The sequence below is a fragment of the Diadema setosum genome, chromosome 7 (genome assembly GCF_964275005.1).
Source record: "Diadema setosum chromosome 7, eeDiaSeto1, whole genome shotgun sequence".
Taxonomy (NCBI): Eukaryota; Metazoa; Echinodermata; class Echinoidea; order Diadematoida; family Diadematidae; genus Diadema; species Diadema setosum.
The window spans coordinates 41,041,613-41,061,335 of NC_092691.1; the positions used below are offsets into that span (position 1 = coordinate 41,041,613).

At 37.8% G+C, this 19,723-nt stretch overlaps 1 protein-coding gene across 1 annotated transcript in view; it reads right to left on the bottom strand.

The window, feature by feature from the left end:
• The window catches only part of LOC140231246 (transient receptor potential cation channel subfamily M member 3-like), a 38,837-nt gene that overhangs the window by 177 nt on the left and 18,937 nt on the right, over positions 1-19,723 (bottom strand). Inside the window, exons 14-24 of the mRNA XM_072311394.1 lie at positions 8,669-8,898; positions 7,607-7,829; positions 6,839-6,973; positions 6,319-6,522; positions 5,588-5,716; positions 4,740-4,851; positions 3,569-3,714; positions 2,785-2,959; positions 2,057-2,198; positions 1,534-1,727; positions 545-677 (exon numbers count right to left, since the gene is read on the bottom strand). Of these exons, the coding sequence (XP_072167495.1) occupies positions 545-677; positions 1,534-1,727; positions 2,057-2,198; positions 2,785-2,959; positions 3,569-3,714; positions 4,740-4,851; positions 5,588-5,716; positions 6,319-6,522; positions 6,839-6,973; positions 7,607-7,829; positions 8,669-8,898 (1,823 nt within the window). The remainder of the gene's footprint in view (positions 1-544; positions 678-1,533; positions 1,728-2,056; positions 2,199-2,784; positions 2,960-3,568; positions 3,715-4,739; positions 4,852-5,587; positions 5,717-6,318; positions 6,523-6,838; positions 6,974-7,606; positions 7,830-8,668; positions 8,899-19,723) is intronic.

A 19,723-nucleotide genomic window follows, 5' to 3' on the forward strand; every position in this document is an offset into this window, starting at 1 on the left:
AACAAAATGACCACGGGAAAAGATAACGGCAACAAAGAATACGACAATAATAATAATAATCATAATGATGATAACAATAATAATAATAATAATAATAATAGTAACAATAGTAATAATAATAATGATAATGATGCTAACAATAATAATAATAAGAAGAAGAAGAAGAAGAATGATAATGATAACAATAATAACAATAATAATAATGATAATAATAAATGATTTCTTAAAAAAGAGAAATAATTGAAGTTCGTCCTTTCATACCAATGATAATTATATGAAGTAGAAAATGATCTATGATAATGACAACACAGTACTTTCCAAAGAAACTAGAGTCGACTCGATAAGACATCCGTGGTTCAATTCCCCTGGTGGCGGCCGTTATGCCCCTAACTAGGCACTTGATCCTCTTTACCTAGTCCTTCTAGGGACGTTGGTGTCTCGTAGTGATATTTACAAGCATTTAGTGTTTTCACAGAAACGAACACAACGAAAAACCAAAAAACAAATAACAGCAAATCATATATAACACAATGATGCAATTTACCGTTCACTGATTTGTTCAATGGTCCCACTGATGGACTGTTGGTCCGTCAAGTTTTCCTCTCTCAAGTGATTCTCTACGATGTCTTCCATAAAGTTATAGAGCAGCTGCAGAGTGTGGTCGTCAAGCTGTATTTCTGCGGGGGAGGGGCACACACAAACACAGACAGACACACACAGAGACAGACAGAAAAGGGGGAAAGAGAGAAAGAGGGGAGAATAGAGGCAAGCCCAATGACAAGGAGGAACTGTTTGTTTCTTGCAATACAACGTTATCTGGTTAAGACGAAAACTGATACATTTTTAATCCAAATGAAGATTACTTTGCTTCAAAATTGTCCGAGTTCATGTTACTCAAGGCTTTAAATCAAAAAGTCCAATGATACTTTTATTACTTGATATGCACTATGAGAAATATTGGTTGGGCCGAAGTAAATGAATAAATAGTATTTGTGTCAATCCATTTTAAATATATTATACTGTTCTTGGTTTTTAACCAAATTACTTGAAAATTGAAAGGTACTGAATAATCACCAGAGATTTAACAGGCTCTATGTCGATAGGTACTATCGAACTTTATGAATTTCACAATATCAATGAAGAGTAGTTTTTATGTAGGAGAAAATAATGTGCATTCAGGCGTAAAATCTACCTGCACGTCCATCGGGGGTGCAGACAAAAAAAAAAAAAAAAAGGTGGAATGAAAGCCGTCATTAGCAATAATAAGTGTGTTTCTGCCCTAACTCGAAGAAGTAAGAGTATATGAGAGTATGTTTACTATTTACGTTGGTTGATACTTAGTTGACATAAAAGGGAATTCATTTCAGATCCTACAATATTCCCATCATAGAATGCGCATGGTGCGGATGATGATACAAAAGCAAATGAAATATTCGTCTAAAATGCAGCGCCCCCACCCCCCCCCCCCCTTGCGCACTCAATATAACACTGAAGAAAAATAACTCGGACATCCAGAAGATTTCTATGACTTACTCATTTCAGAGACAGGCTTGGTCCTTCGATGACGATAACACGATGTCATGACTTTCTTGACCACGAGGTAGACGTGGACGATGAGGATAAAGGGCGGGGGCAGAAAGGGGCGTTCGCTGAATTCCATGATCAGACGATATCGCTGGAACTTCCAGATCTCGTTCGCATTCTCTTGAACCCTTTGGAAGGTGTTGCTATGGGATACGAGACCAGAGGACAGAATCTATGCAACTTTTGAAATTCTTGGAATGTTTAACTGTTCACGACTGCTTTCCACATCTCACGATTCATAGTAAAATGGTTATTGTCTGACGAAAACACATACTTGCATCGACCAGGTAACAGGACTACCAGAAGAAGAAAAAGAAGAATTCTCTAATAACTACGTCTTTCTCGGTCACTGCGAGTACGTGCGTGTTGAATCTGCTGTTTAGTATTCATAATGTGCAAAGTCGCTTGTACATCATAATAATTATTTCTCCCCTCATCGCGTGATTGGCTGACTATGGGTTGTAATGCTTACTTGAAAATTGCGATGAGCATGTTGATGAGGAGGACGTTGGCGATGAGGAGGTAGATGCCCATGATGAGTCTCTCCAGGACGATCCCCACGTGGCAGGTTTCCAGTCCCCCACCGGGAAACAAGGAACAGTTGTGGATGAACGCTGGAGGAAAGAGGGGGGAAAGAGGACATGGATGGTGGAGCGACTGCAAGATATGTTTTCATTAAGATAGTGAGAAGAATTGAATGAAGGAAGAGTAAGAAGAGAAGAGGTGAAAGAGAGAGGAAAGATGGAATAAGAATAATATAGGGTGAAAGAGCAAGAAGTTTATTAAGAAATGAAGAGAAAACAAAAAATCGAGAAAAAGGAGGAAATTATGAATATACGCCAACAACACATAAAAAAAAGGAAAACATAATTATGATGATGATGATCAAAAACATTTTTATCGCGCCATATTGCAGAAACATTCAAAGGCACAGACTCCTCCAAGAGAGTTAGCAATTGAATGCCTGGTGCAAAATCGGAGTCTTGAGTGAGGCTTTGAAGTGCTCCAGTTTGTCAATTCTCGAAGAAAAGATGGGAGGGTTACATTTAGGCCTAGGCGAGGAGCGATAGAGGAAATGTGAACATGATTTCATGTCTGATGCATTTTCAGACTACCTCTGTTCGATATCCTAAAGATGTTTAAACAATGAGGGCGCTACTACTTTTGACTTGGGGGATGGCACACAGACCGGTGACTTACGATCACTCTCGTCAATGAAAAGTTCGCCGTAGATCTGCCAGTACGGTGTGTAGACGACATCGCGAAGGACGTTCCAGTCCCACTCTTTCATCGGGCTCATCAACGCTCTGCTGGCCACACCGTAGCTGATGAGGAAGACGAACAGGATGACGATGAACTTGGCAGTGTCGTTCATCTAGAGGGGAAGTAAAAAGTTAACCGTGGGGGGTTTTTCAGTGATTGACGCCATTAAAAAAAAAATAAATAAATAAAAAAAAAATTAAAAAAAAAAAATATATATATATATATATATATATATGGAGTTCTTTTCTTTTCTTTTTTTTTTTTTGCTCGCTATATTCATTACGATTTTGCTCTCTGAATAAAAAAGATAGAGATAAGCAATAATAGTAGAGTTCAGATCCATACGAATTGACTCGAGAGTATTGATGGTTGATTTACATGGTTTGCAATAATATTAAATTCTTAGACTGATAATCGTCTTCTTTGTGTGAAAATCATAACATAGCGAACGAGTGCATAAAAACGCGCTATTCCTGCTGTGAAAATGCGCCTGGATCGCTGTCACTATTAAAATGAGGTTTTAGATTATTCAATGAATTATTTTCAATGTTAAAGGAAAGAATACATTTCTTTCATAAACAATCATAAGGACGTCTCCGTTTTAGTGCCCTCACCGTTCACTCTAACATGGTCTTTCTCTGTAAAGAGCATGGAGAAGGATTACCATAATCAGTGAATCTGGAAAAAAAAAAAGAGATAAAAGTGAAAGGGTCGATCTCACCATTCTGCCTATCATGTTGACGTAGGGTCCCATCAGTTTGTTGACGCTGAGGATGTCGAGGATACGGACGTACCAGACCATGATGTCGAGCGTGTAGAAGACGCGGCCGAGGTCGAGGTTTCTTTCCCACAGACGAAGGACAAAACCTGGAAGAGAATTTAGGGGGAATTCAATAAATCATGCGCACCAACCCGGCCTCCCTGGGTCAAGGCATTCATTCACCATTAATACTAGTAATCCACAAAGTTTTTTAGTCCAAGTTTTACAAATTTCTACAGTAGGGACTACCTATACTATTGGGGGGGGGGGAAGAACATAATTATTGGAAGATAAAAGGGAAATGAAAGACAAAACAGACTGTGCATTCATTGCAATCTGGCTCTTATAGATGCTTTGATTGTTACTTCTTAATAATGCTGCTTGCCAGCACATCCACCTGACAGCAAAAAGTGGTATTTGGTATTACAAATTTCTACAGTAGGGACTACCTATACTATTGGGGGGGGGGGGAAGAACATAATTATTGGAAGATAAAAGGGAAATGAAAGACAAAACAGACTGTGCATTCATTGCAATCTGGCTCTTATAGATGCTTTGATTGTTACTTCTTAATAATGCTGCTTGCCAGCACATCCACCTGACAGCAAAAAGTGGTATTTGGTATTATTAATAGAAATACATTGTTGATACATCTGATGCAAAATAATGAAATGGATGCTTTCCCAAGGGTTAATGGACGGATCATTCTGGTCATCTGGTCTACGCAAGTTCATCCCTTGTTTGAACAGGATTGAGGAATCCAATAAATTGTTACGTAAAGCTTATGCATTATGACGCTCTGAAAACGAGTGAAGTGCCCCTAACCGACTGAGATAAAAGAAAGGTCATTCACACCAATATACCAATGATCTAACTCCAAACTGGTTTATTCATTAAACTACAATAATTAGTACATTTTGACGTATAATCGTACTAATATGTCAAGACAGGAGTATGGAATGTACGTACTGACTCGGGATGCGCTTCATACCTTATATAGAATTCTCCCTGGCTGGTTAGATTTGTGTTTATGTGTGATATTAATCGGACCACTGATCAATGAATTTGTCCATGTATAATTGCAAAAAGACTAGAGGTTGAATCAACGACAGTGTGGAAAAGGGCATCTTACCGATGGAGAAAGTGATGATACCGACAAGATCCCAAAGGTTCCACCTGTCCGAAGCCCACATCCTGCACTGTTGACGGAACGTCAGAATTTCGCTGTCTCCTTGCATCACCAACTATGAATGAACAAATCAACCAATATTATATTCTTAAATTCGCTCTCCTACACAAAACACAACATGGAAGGTGATAGGCTTTAGTGATTTTTTCATAATCCTCTTAAACTTATCACTTTTTATACGAGACAATCACCTGAAGAAACGAATAAATCATCAACGGTGTTTATTGTGATTCTTGTCAAAACATAAAAGGAAGGAAGAAAAGGAAAATGTTATCTATTTTGAATAAAAGGTATCTTCATGAAACTTCAGGTCCCTAAGCCCGATTTGATAAGCTCTTCAGGTTCTCAGCCCGATATGGTAATTCGTTTTGACTTACGTTTAGTTTAAGTCTCTGTCACGTAAAGTCTTCTTGGAAGTAATGATACACTGGGTGTGGGCTAAAGTCTAAGAAAATAAGTTCAACTTTGGACCTTTACCAGTGTCACACTGGGAGAATCTCTACGGGTGCAAATTTACACCTTTCAGGTCAGAAAGATTGCTACCTGACAGATGCAAAGTTGCGCCCGTAAAGGTGCAAAGTGGAACTTATTTTTCTTAAAAGTGTGAAGGGCTATCTTCTCATAGGGTCATAATTCTGTCATTACGATATACATAAGGAACTTCAAAGGAAGTACGTACGATATGAAAAAGACTGGTGGATTTTTTTTTTCACTGTATCCTAGACCTCGCCTAAACCTCGGGGTTTTCGCATAAAATGAAAAGCGCCCTCTCGAGGTCGATGATGATTTACTTGTCTTATTTCCTCCGTGGCGAGACTGAAGACGGTCACGACAACGAACCACTCGACGTACGGGACTTCAGGCTTGAGCTCCATCAGGACCACGTAGGTGAAGGCAATCAGGAACAGGAAGTAAAACATCTGGCGACAGAAAGGTCAGGACGGTGGGGTTAAAGTAATATTACTCAACTCTGCAGGAGCGATTGGTCTTGAACTTCGTAGATCTCAAAGCTTCTTTCATTTATACAAGCTACTTAGCTTAATGAAACAGCTTACTAAACCTACTTTGCAGATTGTCAGGTTAAACTCAAATCGACCAGTTTTAGCGACAGTGGATGCATAGATGTAATACAAGGACAAACATAATAGAATACCAGAATAAACGTTTTAAGTCGATCCAGTAAGTTATTAACTAACAAGGTTGGAGACTTCTCAGTGATGGTGTTTGGTGTTTTTGTCCACTTGGCACTACCAGATTTGTACAACACAACGAACATTTATTATTTACCAGTAATCTGCTTGATTTGGCTTACTACATCGTGCTTACTTTGCATGCAAATACATGACAATCATTGTTCAAGAGCAAATCATGCGTGCGTGCTTTATCAGGTACTTATTTTGACAGTAACTGTCAATTGCCAACTGTGCAGTCAGGTGTTGATGTTTAAACGTTATTTTGTTAGTTCATCGAATGAAGTTCGACACTATTAACTATAGCATTTTGCTTTTAATCGTGAACTCACAGCATTGATCCAGAACTTGACGATGGGGGCGGTGAAGATGATGCGGACTTTCTCCGGGTATGATTCTTGCCTGTCATCGGTCGAGAGGTGGAAGGGGCTCCTCCTTCGGTTTCTTGTTGCCTGGGAAACCCCGCTGCCACCGCCTCCTCCTTTGTCTTCGGACCCCAGCGAGAAGCGGATGATGTTTCGTCCAGGCTCGTAAAGCTGTTTCCATGGCAACGCAGAAGAGATGATAAGATACATTATGAAAATAGAGACGTAAGCTGGAATAGGGAAAAGTAGCAGAAGCAGTGGTAGGCCTGGAAGTAGTAGCTGTAGCAGGTGTATAGTAGTCATAGTAGTCACAGTAGTTGTATTAGTAGTGGTGGTGGTGGTGGTAGTAGTAGTAGTAGTCGTAGTAGTAGTAGTAGTAGTAGTAGTAGTAGTAGTAGTAGTAGTAGTAGTAGTAGTAACGTTAACGTCATCGTCATCATCATTGTCGTCATCACTAAAATTTTGACGATGACTCTTTGATGCTTACCACCTTGGGCGATGTTGGCTCGGAGAGGTCTGCTGTGCTGTACTGTCGGGTGTTTCTTCTCGACGTCACCCGGTATTCGTGGCCGACATCATCGTCCACATCATCATTGGTGCAGAGCAGCCACTGGAAGAAGGCCTGCAAACCACCAGCCACGTAATTACGAGCATGATAACAGTAATGATAATATTAGTGTCGATAATTATGATAGTGATAATGATGATGATGATGATGATGATAATAATGATAATGATAATAATAATGATAATGATAATAATAACAACAATAATGATAATGATAACAATCATAATAGTAACAGTTATAACAATCGTCTTCATCATCACCATCACCATCATGTTGTTGTCTTACATGAAATTGTACTTTCGTTTAGTTCCTTTGTCTGTTTGTAATTTAATTTTGTTTTGTTTTTACAACTATTTGCAACATTGTATTTCCATTTTGTTTTGACACGAGAAACGGATAATGCAAATAAAGAAACCAACATTGCCGACGCTATCTCTTGCATCGTAAATTCTGATCTAAAAAAAGTCGGCGTAATTTGATTAAGAGAGCCATTTGCATTATTAGCAAAGATAAAAGCACTTCTGAATGGAAATAATCCAGAACAAGATTAAATTATACCCACGGTAACACTATGATAATAGTTGTGATTTTTCCACGCTCTTGCTAAACTTGCTCACAAGGATGATGACAAATTTCATTATATAAATCGAGTATAGGTTTTATGCTTATAGTTGGTATCAATCTGACCTTTAACCCAGGGATGGCCTTCAGTTGACCGTACCAGTGGTCATTCAAGAGCAGTTGAATAGAAGGGTGAGCGATGAAGCGGGAATGCTTGAAGTTAGCCGCCAGCGACAGGCATGTCATTCGACTCCAGTTCCCGAGCTCTGCACACAGCAGTAGTCGGGTGTATTTGGCATCCTCTTCAAAACACTGGGTGAGAAGACTAACCGCCAACTGTTCATACAACCTTTCGGAGATGGGCCAAAAATATGATTACGCATTAAAAAGAAAAAAAAATATCAAGCAAAATAACAAAATTCCCATTTCTTCCTAAATAGGCCTACTCAAATTAAGATTGAACTGAATAACGGGAGAGGGAGAGAGAGAGAGAGAGGGAGAGAGAGAGAGAGAGGAAAGAGGGGAAGAGACATGGAGAGGGGAAAAGGCAGATGCACCAAAAGAGCGGGAAAACTCTGGACTCAGGATTAACTAAGCCTATTAAGTTCGATTACTACACATGATCTTAGCCAAAAGGCCGAGAAGCGATTACCACCCAGTGTGAATAATCTGAATAGCATGCTATGCGTACATTGTCCATCTTGAAAAAAAAAAATAGGTATCCAGCATTGCCAGTTAATAATGATGCAAGACATCGCTAACTGGTAGAGCAGTATTAACACTGAAGCGATATTTTGAGTCACTGATGCATTTGTTCTTCCACGTTAAGAGGCAGCATCTGTATAGTTAGTTAATGACAGCCTAAAACCACACATAGTCATGATGCGCTGTATAATAACTTATTAACGTAGTGACTGCATTCTTTCATAAAGAGTTGCGATTGATCTTACGCTCGATTTATTGAGCGTAACTCGTTGAAAAAAAAAGTGTAAAATCAATATTGAGCGTATGTCCTATTTCATAAAGACACTTAGGGTCTACGCTTGATTAAAAAAAAAAAATCAAGCGTGATTTTCAGTAGATTGAGCGTTATTTGCGATAAATTGCAAAGTTGTTTATGATCATGCGATTGATTCCAACTTACGCTCAATCTTTATGAAATATCCCAGAGATGGTATAAGCTCAAACCTCGATTGTTCGGTGAGTCTGTCGGCGGCGTCGGTGTTATACTTAGATCTCGCCAGTCTGGCCAGTGAGTAGAAGAGCCTGAAGCCGATCAGAGCTTTGGGGAGTGATTCTCTGCCCAGCTGCCACATCAGGTAAGCCATGTTGTACTTTTTGGTCAGCACTGACCAGAGGAAGAGGTCGTTGTAAGGGAAGAGGTTGTCATCGTGAAGATAAGCAGTCTCAGGTTCGCCCTGAAGGACAGGAAAAGTGCCATTCCAGACGAATGATTTTACATCAAGTGTTAGTTCGTTAATCGATAGTGCCATGACTGTGTAGATTTGTGGAATTCATTGGGGTCCTTGAGCAGATATTCCAATACTTTGAAATAAGCCCAAAGCATAATTGAGGATGATGATGATGATGATGATGATGATGATGATGGTAATGGTGATGATGATGATGATGACGACGACGACGAAACAACATTATGCATGCTTTCTTAATTCTCTCATTGTGCTGTCTTGAACATCCAGTCACGCATTAAGTTTTTATGTGAAGCTGCTATGTCGTCATCCGTGTTCATTGTGATTTAAATGTTGTGAATGATTTTGAAACATTCCTGTAATTCCTCATCCTTGTCTCTATGAATTCTGAAACTCTGCATCCAGTTTGACCAATTTACGGATGTTCAAAATTCAAAAGCCTGAAAGTTATCCGGAAGTCTCCTTTAAATCATTCACAAAGAGGATGGCATTGTATAAAACAAGCCGTAGTGTTATGACGGTAGCTGCTGGGGCTAAGATCAAAAGTTGTTGATACAGAAAGGCTTGTGTTTCTTACTCTCCTTCTTCTGCCTTTCACCAAAATTACATTCTTTCTTTATCCTTGTCCCTCCTTTCTCCCCTCTGTCTTTCCATCTTTCACTCGTTTTCTCTCTTTATCTATTATGTTCAACGATGTAATTATCTATCTACCTATCTACCTATCTATCTATCTATCTATCCATTTATCTATCTTTATATCTGTGTGTGTGTGTGCATATGGGTGTGTTTGTTTGCGTCTGTTTCTGTAAATATGTGTCTGTATAAACACGTAATTATGATGATGATGATGATGAAAATGATGACAATAATAACGATAATAATAATAACAGCAATAATTGTAATAATGATAATAACGATAATAATAATAATAATACACTATATCAGATTTCGGTTTTTTTTTTTCCTCTGCCAGTTGCTGTCACGATTTCAAAGTACTCGTTATACTACTTGATTGTCTCTGTCACTCTTTCCATCATCTCCACTTCCCTCTCAAACACAACTCTGAGTTCAATGTCGATTTTGTGTAAATCTTTTCTTCTCTTTGCCCGTGGTTTGAGAGACGCCATCTAATCAGTAACAAGGATGGAACATTTTAGTTATATCCCTCCCCTCATCCCAAAGTCCCTTTCAAGAACAATCCAAGTAGGTCCTACATTTAGCAGAAAGTACATCACATGAGTCACACATCCTGCGCCATCTATTCTGTGTAAGTGACCCCAGAAGAATGACCTTTAACCATTCTTTTCAGTTACAGGCGAAGCCTCAGTGAATGCAAACAGCGGATGAAGTAATATTAGTTCCTTTGCAGCGATAAAACTGAGCGGAAATTTGGGTCTTCCTTGCAAAGAGTGTACAAACATTCAGTACTATGTGACCTCGGCCAACACTTCTTATTTTTTTTTTTAATCACTGAAGTAGTAAAGCAATCATAACGGTTCTTTGGTATGACTAATCAGCATTATTTCACGTTCCTCACACGTGAAATAATTAGCAATGAGTTAAGTGACTCCATTGCACAGGCAGGCGACAGTATTTTGTAGTCGTCCTTGATCAAACAGTGAAATCTACCAGAATGTCAACTAGAAATAAATCTACAAGAAACCAGAAAACAGCAAATGAAAGTTGTGCGGCAGACTCGGATCAGGAACATGACGACGCTACGTCAAGCACTGCGGGGAGCCCCTCCCATGCTGTGGGAGACCGTGGGCCGGCAGCTGAACATTCGGACCAAGCTGACACCACTGCTACTATTGGAGACATTGCTGAAATGATTTCTGAACTAAAACAGGCAAATGAAGCTAACAATCGCCAACTCAACTCAAAGATAGACCTACTCATGAGCGACGTGGCCTCCTTAAAGCTGGACCTCATGACCACCAAGAAAACCGTTTCCGATCTGGAGGTGAGTGCCACTAACACCAGTAGTCGACTAGACGAGATAGAGTCTACAAAAATGCCGAACATACTAAAAGAAATCGAAAAGGCCAAAAGTGAGCTAAATGAAAAACTTTTGTTATTTGAGATCCACGAACGCAAACTCAACCTACTGCTGTACGGGGTGCCAAAGGAATCCAACGAAAATGTCCTGAAAGTGTGCACGGAGGTCTTCGCTATGCTGCTCAACATATCCCCAGAGGAAGCGGCCCGAATTCCCGTAATCAATGCACATCGTCTTCCCCGGAGACAACCAGCCCGTGGACCCAACGACCACCAACCCCAAACATCGCCCGGTGATGGTGTTGCGAATCCCGACCCGATTATCGTCAGATTTGGGCGAATGTGTGACCGTGAGCGTATCCTGCATGCATCCCAGCGTGAACGTCCAGGCCCCCGGCCACCGCAGGCTGCTGACATGTCCTACGCCAACGCAGCATCGAGCCCTCAAGCGCGCATAACAGTCAGGACCGACCTACCGGCATCGATGAAGAGAGAGCGCGGAAGGCTGGCAGCTACCGCCTACCGTCTCAGAAAGGAGCAAAAGCTGGCTACAAGAATCATAGTCAATGGAACCAAAGTAATTTTGCAAACGAGAAAGCCAAATGAAAATGCAACCCCATTGCCTTGGAAAGCCTGGAATGACTGAGAGTCGCCTGCGCTAAAGTAAGAATTGACAACCTATACTTAAATAGCATAGGCTTTAGAACTTTGTCATGAGATTTTGTAACTTTTCATCTCACCAATGTCTCAGAAATATTTTACGTTAATTTGTTAAATCATTTTTTGAAAAAAACCCCAAAGGTTAGAAAAAAGTTCTCATTCTGCAATTTCTTATGATATGTGTAATAATGAGTACATCTGTTTTGTCTGATTACCAGATAATGTTCGTGGTTGATTTTGATAATCTTTTTGAAGCTGCAGTTTAATCAAATTTATTCAGTTGTACCAGCTACCCACTTACTTACTAGTAACAAACATGTTTTTATTCGTTTTTTGTAGGCATAAGATATCATGTCTCTTATTGAGTCTGGTAGACGGATGAGACAACTGCAATCTCATACCCTTTAAAATGCACCCCGTTGTCAGATTAACCTACTTACGCAACTGCCGTAAAAATTCCCATACAAAGTGGAAAATAAGAACGTATAAATAACTGTATACATTTTTCTTTAGTCATTTTCAAATTCTCATTGTTAGTTTCAAGAATAATAAGTCTCTTGAAGAACCTCCATCAGCTCATTTCACTATCAACTGTAATGACTGTTGATGATTTGCGAATTGTTTCATTTTATTAGTGAAACATCATATAAAGTACAAATAATTGGTGAAGATGAGATTCTTTAGAAAAGCAGCCTTTCAATTTATACACAGGCAATGTTCCATTTTTGCTTCTTATTTCTACATTTTTTTAAACAAAATTTTTATGTCAAAAATTTTCTCTGCAACTCAGTGATTTACTCATAATCACTATATCGCATTTAGTTATGTGTGAATGCAACATATACTTTGATAGGTGTACGGGCAGTTGAATGATTAATGTGACTTGAGAGAAGGAAATTAGATGTATCAGTTTTGATCCAGCATTGCACTAAGCAAAAATACCCTTATTTTCCCGGCGTAATCACGTTGTCGCTGTTATTGTTTTTCACATCTCTCTGCAAGCAAGACATATCCACCATCTAAATTGCATGTATCTATTATAAAACAATTTTGTAAATTACTCTTATGTCGGTATGTTTGCAATACCAAGATAATATGAAATGGTTGTTAGTTACATCGTTGCAAATTAGTGCATTAATAGGAAGACTTTTTTGCCTGCCAGTATATCATGATTTGCAAATACTTCTCATTCTCCCCAATATATAATCCTTGTTATTTTATAAATGTCGAAAATAGAGTAACCAATTACGCGCCGGTGGCGGACCGGGGTTTGGGGCTGGCGGGGCGTTGGAGAGGCGCACATGGTACCCCTCAGGTGCTTTGTCTGCTCCGGGCCTCGGTCTGCCACTGGCACTGTACATCACCACGTTTCACGGTGGAACGACACGCAGGAGAATTCAACACTCGAAAAGTCACAGAGTACTGAATGGTCTGGTCTGTTAGTTTATTGTATTACAGTTGTTCAGGTACTTTTTCATCTTAATCCATTTACCTCATGAAGTAACTCAAACGTAATGTAATGTGCACTCCTGTAATGAGTGGAGTTTCTTTTTTCTCTGGGCTATTCATACTCATTTACGCTGTGCCCTCTTTATTTTAAATGTTCTTCATAATGACAACGTAAGGTCAATGAAACGCGTTTGTTAACTGAAAACATACGCTGAATTTTTCTTTGATTATCGAAAAGACACGTAATCATTATTTCCATGTCATAGGCCTTCATGTTACGATACTGAAGTCTTATTTTTGGATTTTGGTTTTGGTCGCGTAAATGTACAAATTTTGGTGTGTACACTATCTGTGTGTTTTCCTTTTGTAATTTCTTGCTGTTTTACGCATACTATAGCTCAGAAAAAAATTTCTGTTACTCCATCATGAACTGCTTCACATATTTGTTATTGCCTCTCTGTACATGTCCTTAATGCTTTTTAGCACACGCGTTATTTATTCACGAATGCAGTTCTCTTTTGAGCGAGCCTTCTGCTACACACCAGAAAACGTGTCAATTCTTTTTTAAGTCACTGCCCTTTGTAAACATGTCGGCAAGCAGTACTTTTTCGACTTAATTTGATTTCACTTCCTACCCACATTTCAACGTATATGCAATTTCAGAATTCCAACCTTGCTGTTGTTACTCCAGCTTTCATTCTCATGTATGCTTCCTACATGTTTTTGGACATGCAATGTCCAAAAATGTTTCTTGTCATGCATGTTTCTTGTCTTACGTAAGTCCTCCAACAAATGCTTTGCAAGTCTTTGAACTGACAAGACTGATACGCATTCTTTTTAATCGACCCAATTCCCAAGTTCAATCTTGTTTGTTCCCTGTCCCAGATTTGTTAAGTCTTTTGTTTGGCGATGTCGTAGATTACCAGGTTCACTTGGAGTAGTTCGGAAGTATGTGGTTTTGCAATTTTAAACTGGTTATTCTTTTCTTGCTATTCATACCACCGTATCCTACTTGTTGACACCTTTCCTTCTAACATTTTTTTTTCTCACTCTCTTTTGTTTTGTTTTTCTTTATATTCTTGTCTTACGTAAGTCCTTGACCCTGAAGTTAAGTAAGTTCTTGAACAGCTGCACATTGATAGAATAATCGTTGATTTATGTCAACACATCGACAGAATATTCAGCTTTACGTGCATTATCACATGATAATCGTACATTTTTTCTCTTTCTTGCTGTTGTTAGTCTAGCATTCATTCTATACTTCCCACTCGTTTTGATATGCAAATTTCTGGTCTTACGCAAGTCCTCTGACTAAACGCTAATGCTTAGCAAGTTTTTGAATCGATACACATTCCCTTTAATAGATCCAATGTCCAAGTACAAACGTTTTGTTCCCTGTTACAGGAACTTTTCCCCGATTTTTGTTTGTCTTGTTACAAGTTGGGAATAGGTCAATTCCCTCAATTCATTATCCTTGTTTAGTCTTTGTCGATGTAGCAGATTACCGGGTTCAATTGGTGCTGTTTTGCCCACACCCAGTTCAGAAGTATGCGGTTCTATACGTTTTACTTGCTGACACCTTTCCTTCTAACATTTTTTTTTCTCACTCTCTTTTGTTTTGTTTTTCTTTATATTCTTGTCTTACGTAAGTCCTTGACCCTGAAGTTAAGTAAGTTCTTGAACAGCTGCACATTGATAGAATAATCGTTGATTTATGTCAACACATCGACAGAATATTCAGCTTTTCGTGCATTATCACATGATAATCGTACATTTTTTCTCTTTCTTGCTGTTGTTAGTCTAGCATTCATTCTATACTTCCCACTCGTTTTGATATGCAAATTTCTGGTCTTACGCAAGTCCTCTGACTAAACGCTAATGCTTAGCAAGTTTTTGAATCGATACACATTCCCTTTAATAGATCCAATGTCCAAGTACAAACGTTTTGTTCCCTGTTACAGGAACTTTTCCACGATTTTTGTTTGTCTTGTTACAAGTTGGGAATAGGTCAATTCCCTCAATTCATTATCCTTGTTTAGTCTTTGTCGATGTAGCAGATTACCGGGTTCAATTGGTGCTGTTTTGCCCACACCCAGTTCAGAAGTATGCGGTTCTATACGTTTTACTTGCTGACACCTTCCCTTTAAACATTCTTTTTTCTCTCTCTCTCTCTTTCTTATTTTTTCTTTCTTCATATTTTGTCTTACGTAAGTCCTTGACCCTGATGTTGAGCAAGTTTTCGAACAGCTGCACATTGAAAAAAAAAATGATGATTGATGTCAACACGTCGATAAACTGCTCAGATGTACATGTCTTATTTCATGATATATGCACATTTTTCTTAACCTGTACAGAGTTCTTGTGATCTTCTGTTTTTATTGAATACGTGTCAAAGTCCCCCAAATCTCTACCCTTTCGAAGCCCTTGGGTTTATTCGGTGTCATTCTGCATATTCCAAGTCCACTGAGACGAGACTCTCCCCGCCGCACTTATTTCTTTTCAAAATACAAGGTGCTCTGACAATGTACTCTCACTATTCAGCTTCTTAATCAATTATCCCACTTTCTGTTTTCTCCTCTTCACAACGGCCTACCTCATTCCATGTATCTCGATATAAATCAGCTGTTGATGTTTTTTTTTAGCACTTATTGGCGGGAGCTCTACCCGCAACTGGGATTACACCCTCGTTTCATACGAGAAATTTACCTGTACTGTAGTGTATCGTGTTAGATCAATGTCCATCATGTGTATTTTCAACATTTTGTTCTTTTCTTTTCTAAGTATGTTGTGTTTTATAACGAAGTGTAAGCCTACAGAGACATTAGCCATGTTTTATATTTTCTTGACTGTTCAATGCTCCTCTTATTTCCTTGCCTCTAACTACTCTATCTGTACCCCTGGTTTTGCTGACAGCCAACTAGCCCGAACATTTTGTTTGTATGCCTGTGAGAGGCACGTACCTTTCATTGACACACGTGGCGCCAGCCTACCATTTCACTTTGCGCAGAATCCGGTGCGGTATCTGCCGCGTCGACTTTGCTGTTATGCCTTTGCTGGTTTCTCCCTGTTAGCATCATTTGCGCGCTCAACTGTCCGAGAATTTCTCATTCAAAATGGCTGAAGGGATAAATGTGCCTTTTCATTCCGTATTGGATGATGAGTTTTTTGATCTATTTAGACCTACTACACCAGAATATGATTTCCTAGATGATGTAGTTTCTCATTCGCATACATCTTTTTATGACAAGTTAGTTGCCGATAATATGAACTCAACAGCTGAAGAAATGCAGTATGATTTTGATGATATAACCCAAGCCCCATTATGTAGTTATGTTACTATGAATCAATTTAAAGAAATTCGTAAGGGTTTATGTAAAGACACATTTTCGTTGATACATTTGAATATAAGAAGTTTAAGTAAGCATTTTGATGAATTACAGTTATTGTTGGATAACCCAAAAAACCCTTTATTTACAGTGATAGGATTAACTGAAACGTGGCTATCTTCATGCCCCAAACGATCTTTCTCGCTTGAAGGATATAATGTTTTTGTGAATAACAGACCCGATCGTTCTGGCGGTGGGGTTGCCTTATATGTATTAAGCAGTTTTGAATGTATTGTTTGTGAAAAGTTGAGCAAAACGAATGATATTGTGGAGTCCCTTTTTGTTCAAATTAATGTTCCTGGTAGGAAAAGTATTGTGATAGGTATTATTTATAGACCCCCAAATTCTAATAACAAAGATTTTTTATCATATCTCACCGAGCTGCTCACAGATCCTTTATTTGCTAACTCAGAGTCCTTTATACTCGGTGATTTTAATATTGATTTGTTAAAACATACAACAGACAATATACCGGGTGAATTCCTTGATACATTCTTATCCTTTTCTTTTTTACCTCTTATTTCCAAACCAACACGTGTTTCTAGTCATTCGGCTACTTTGATTGACAATATTTTTTGTAATGTCTTAACTCTCCCAGATTCTTTTATAATTTTGTCTGATATGACTGATCATTTTCCTGTTATGACGCATTTTAAGTATAATCATAGTAATGTTAATTCATTTCATTGCCAGGAAAGGCGTAGAGTAACTCAAGAAAATTTGTCTTCTTTTTGTGCTTCTTTAGATAATGCTAATTGGGAATGTGTGTTTGATACAGATGACATTAATTTGTCTTTGAATAATTTTTTTGATGTTTTGAATAATCATTTGGATATATGTATTCCCAAAAGAAAATACAAACGGGGGAATTATAAAACAACACCAAGGCTTCCTTGGATTACAAAGTCCATTTTACGATCTATTAATAGAAAAAATAAATTGTTTTACTCATTTAAGATGAAAAGAACAGAGCAAGCACGTTTGAAATACACTTCGTATAAAAATACCCTCACAAAAATATTACGTATAGAAAAGAAAAAATATTATCATAAGCAATTGCAGAGATATAGATATGACATAAAAAGTACGTGGAATGTATTAAAACAAGCTATGAATACATCAACCGAAATCTCTGGTATATCAAAAATTCGATTTGATGACAAGGTTATTGATAATTCTCAAGATATTGTAAATATTTTCAATAAATATTTTACAACTATTGGAGAAGATATTGCTCAAGAAATTCCCAATACTGATAAACATTTTACTGATTTTTTGAATCAGTATAATACACATTCTATATTTTTTACTCCTACCACTAGGTATGAGGTTATTGATATTGTTTCTGGTTTGAAAAATAAAAAAAGTGCAGGTTATGATGATATAAGCAATATGATTTTAAAAGGAGCAATATATTCTATTGTGGATCCTTTGGTGTATATTTTCAATTTGTCAATGTTAAATGGTCAGTTTCCGGAACAAATGAAAATAGCAAAAGTTATTCCTATATTTAAGAATGGTGATAACTTAGATATTAGTAATTATAGACCTATTTCTTTATTATCTTGTATATCAAAAATCTTAGAGAAAATTATATATAAAAGAACAATGAATTTTTTGAAGACGCATTGTGTTCTAACTAACTCCCAGTTTGGTTTTCGAGAAAAGCACAGCACCTCTCATGCATTTTTGAATTTCATTGATAAAGTAGCACATGCTTTAGATAATCACTCTCATATGATCGGTATCTTCCTGGACTTCTCCAAGGCCTTCGACACTATTAATCATAATATATTGCTTTATAAGTTGTCCCACTATGGTATACGTGGGAAGGCCTTGGAGTGGTTCAGGAGTTATCTAACTGATCGTAAACAATATGTTTCAATAAACAATTATAACTCTGATATGAGAGAACTAATTTGTGGCGTGCCACAAGGTAGTATATTGGGGCCGCTGTTGTTTATTGTTTATATTAATGATTTATGTGCTTCCTCCCAAGTGTTATCATTCATACTTTTCGCCGATGACTCAAATGTGTTTTATTCACATGAAGATCCAAATACTCTTGTGCATACAGTAAATTCGGAGTTACAAAATTTACGAGATTGGATACGAGCTAATAAGCTGTCCCTGAATATCAATAAAACCAAGTATATGTTTTTTAGTAACACTTTAGATAATTTGAATATGGATATTTATTTTGATGATACTGTCTTAGAAAGTGTTTCATATACAAAATTTCTTGGAATCACAATAGATAATAAACTTTCTTGGAAATTTCATATAGATTATGTTTGTAAAATTATTTCACGTAATATAGGCGTCATTAACAGGTTCAAATTGTTTCTTCCCCAACATTCTTTATTTATACTGTATTCGTCTTTGATATTACCTTATTTAAATTACGGAATTTTGGCATGGGGAAACACGCATCAAACATTATTAGATAGGGTTTTATTGTTACAAAAGAAGGCACTTCGAATCATTTGTAATGCCGCTCCTTGCTCTCATACAGCTTCTTTGTTTTCTGAAAATAAGATTCTGAAAATTAAAGATTTGTTTTTATTTCATTTAGGACAATTTATGTTTAGTTATAATAACAACTGTCTTCCGTTTATATTTGATTCTATGTTTCTTCGTAACCTGACATACCATAGTTACCCAACAAGACAGTCTAATGAATTTCACTTGCCCCTGCTTAGAACTGCGTTAGCTCAGCAGACATTCATTTATACAGGCCCAAGACTCTGGAACTCCCTTAGTCCAGACATAAAAAATGCTCCTTCTTTGTTTTCATTCAAAAAAAGATTGAAATCATTCCTCCTTAAGTCTTATAATGTAACAGAAAGAAATTAATTTTGTTTGTTTATCTTTTTCAGTAAGTAGGTTTTGTAAGCACCAGGATGCTATTGATTTTTCATAGGCTTGTTATAGGTCGCGTCTTTCGCGGAATTCCACATCGCATCCCCTGTTTTTCTTACTCCAAACTTGTACATTATTACACGTGCCTTCACAGAGCAGATAATATGTTCTGCTATCAGCAATTCCATACAATTGTATATATCATTTTCTCGTCGCTTTCAACGCTCTACACTTTTAATATGGCTAATAGTCTCTGTTGGTTTGATCTTGAATGTATCGATTGATCTAGGCTTTTTGTTTTTAGTTGTCTCGTCTCTTTATTTGTATTTCTGCTTCTTCCCTTTCCCCTTTTCCACTTTATTTTTTCATCCCGCACATATGTAGTTAAGTTTTCACTTTTTTTTTCCTCCTGTGAGGTGCCCACGTTGTACAAGCATAGTCTTTTGAGTGGGTACCTC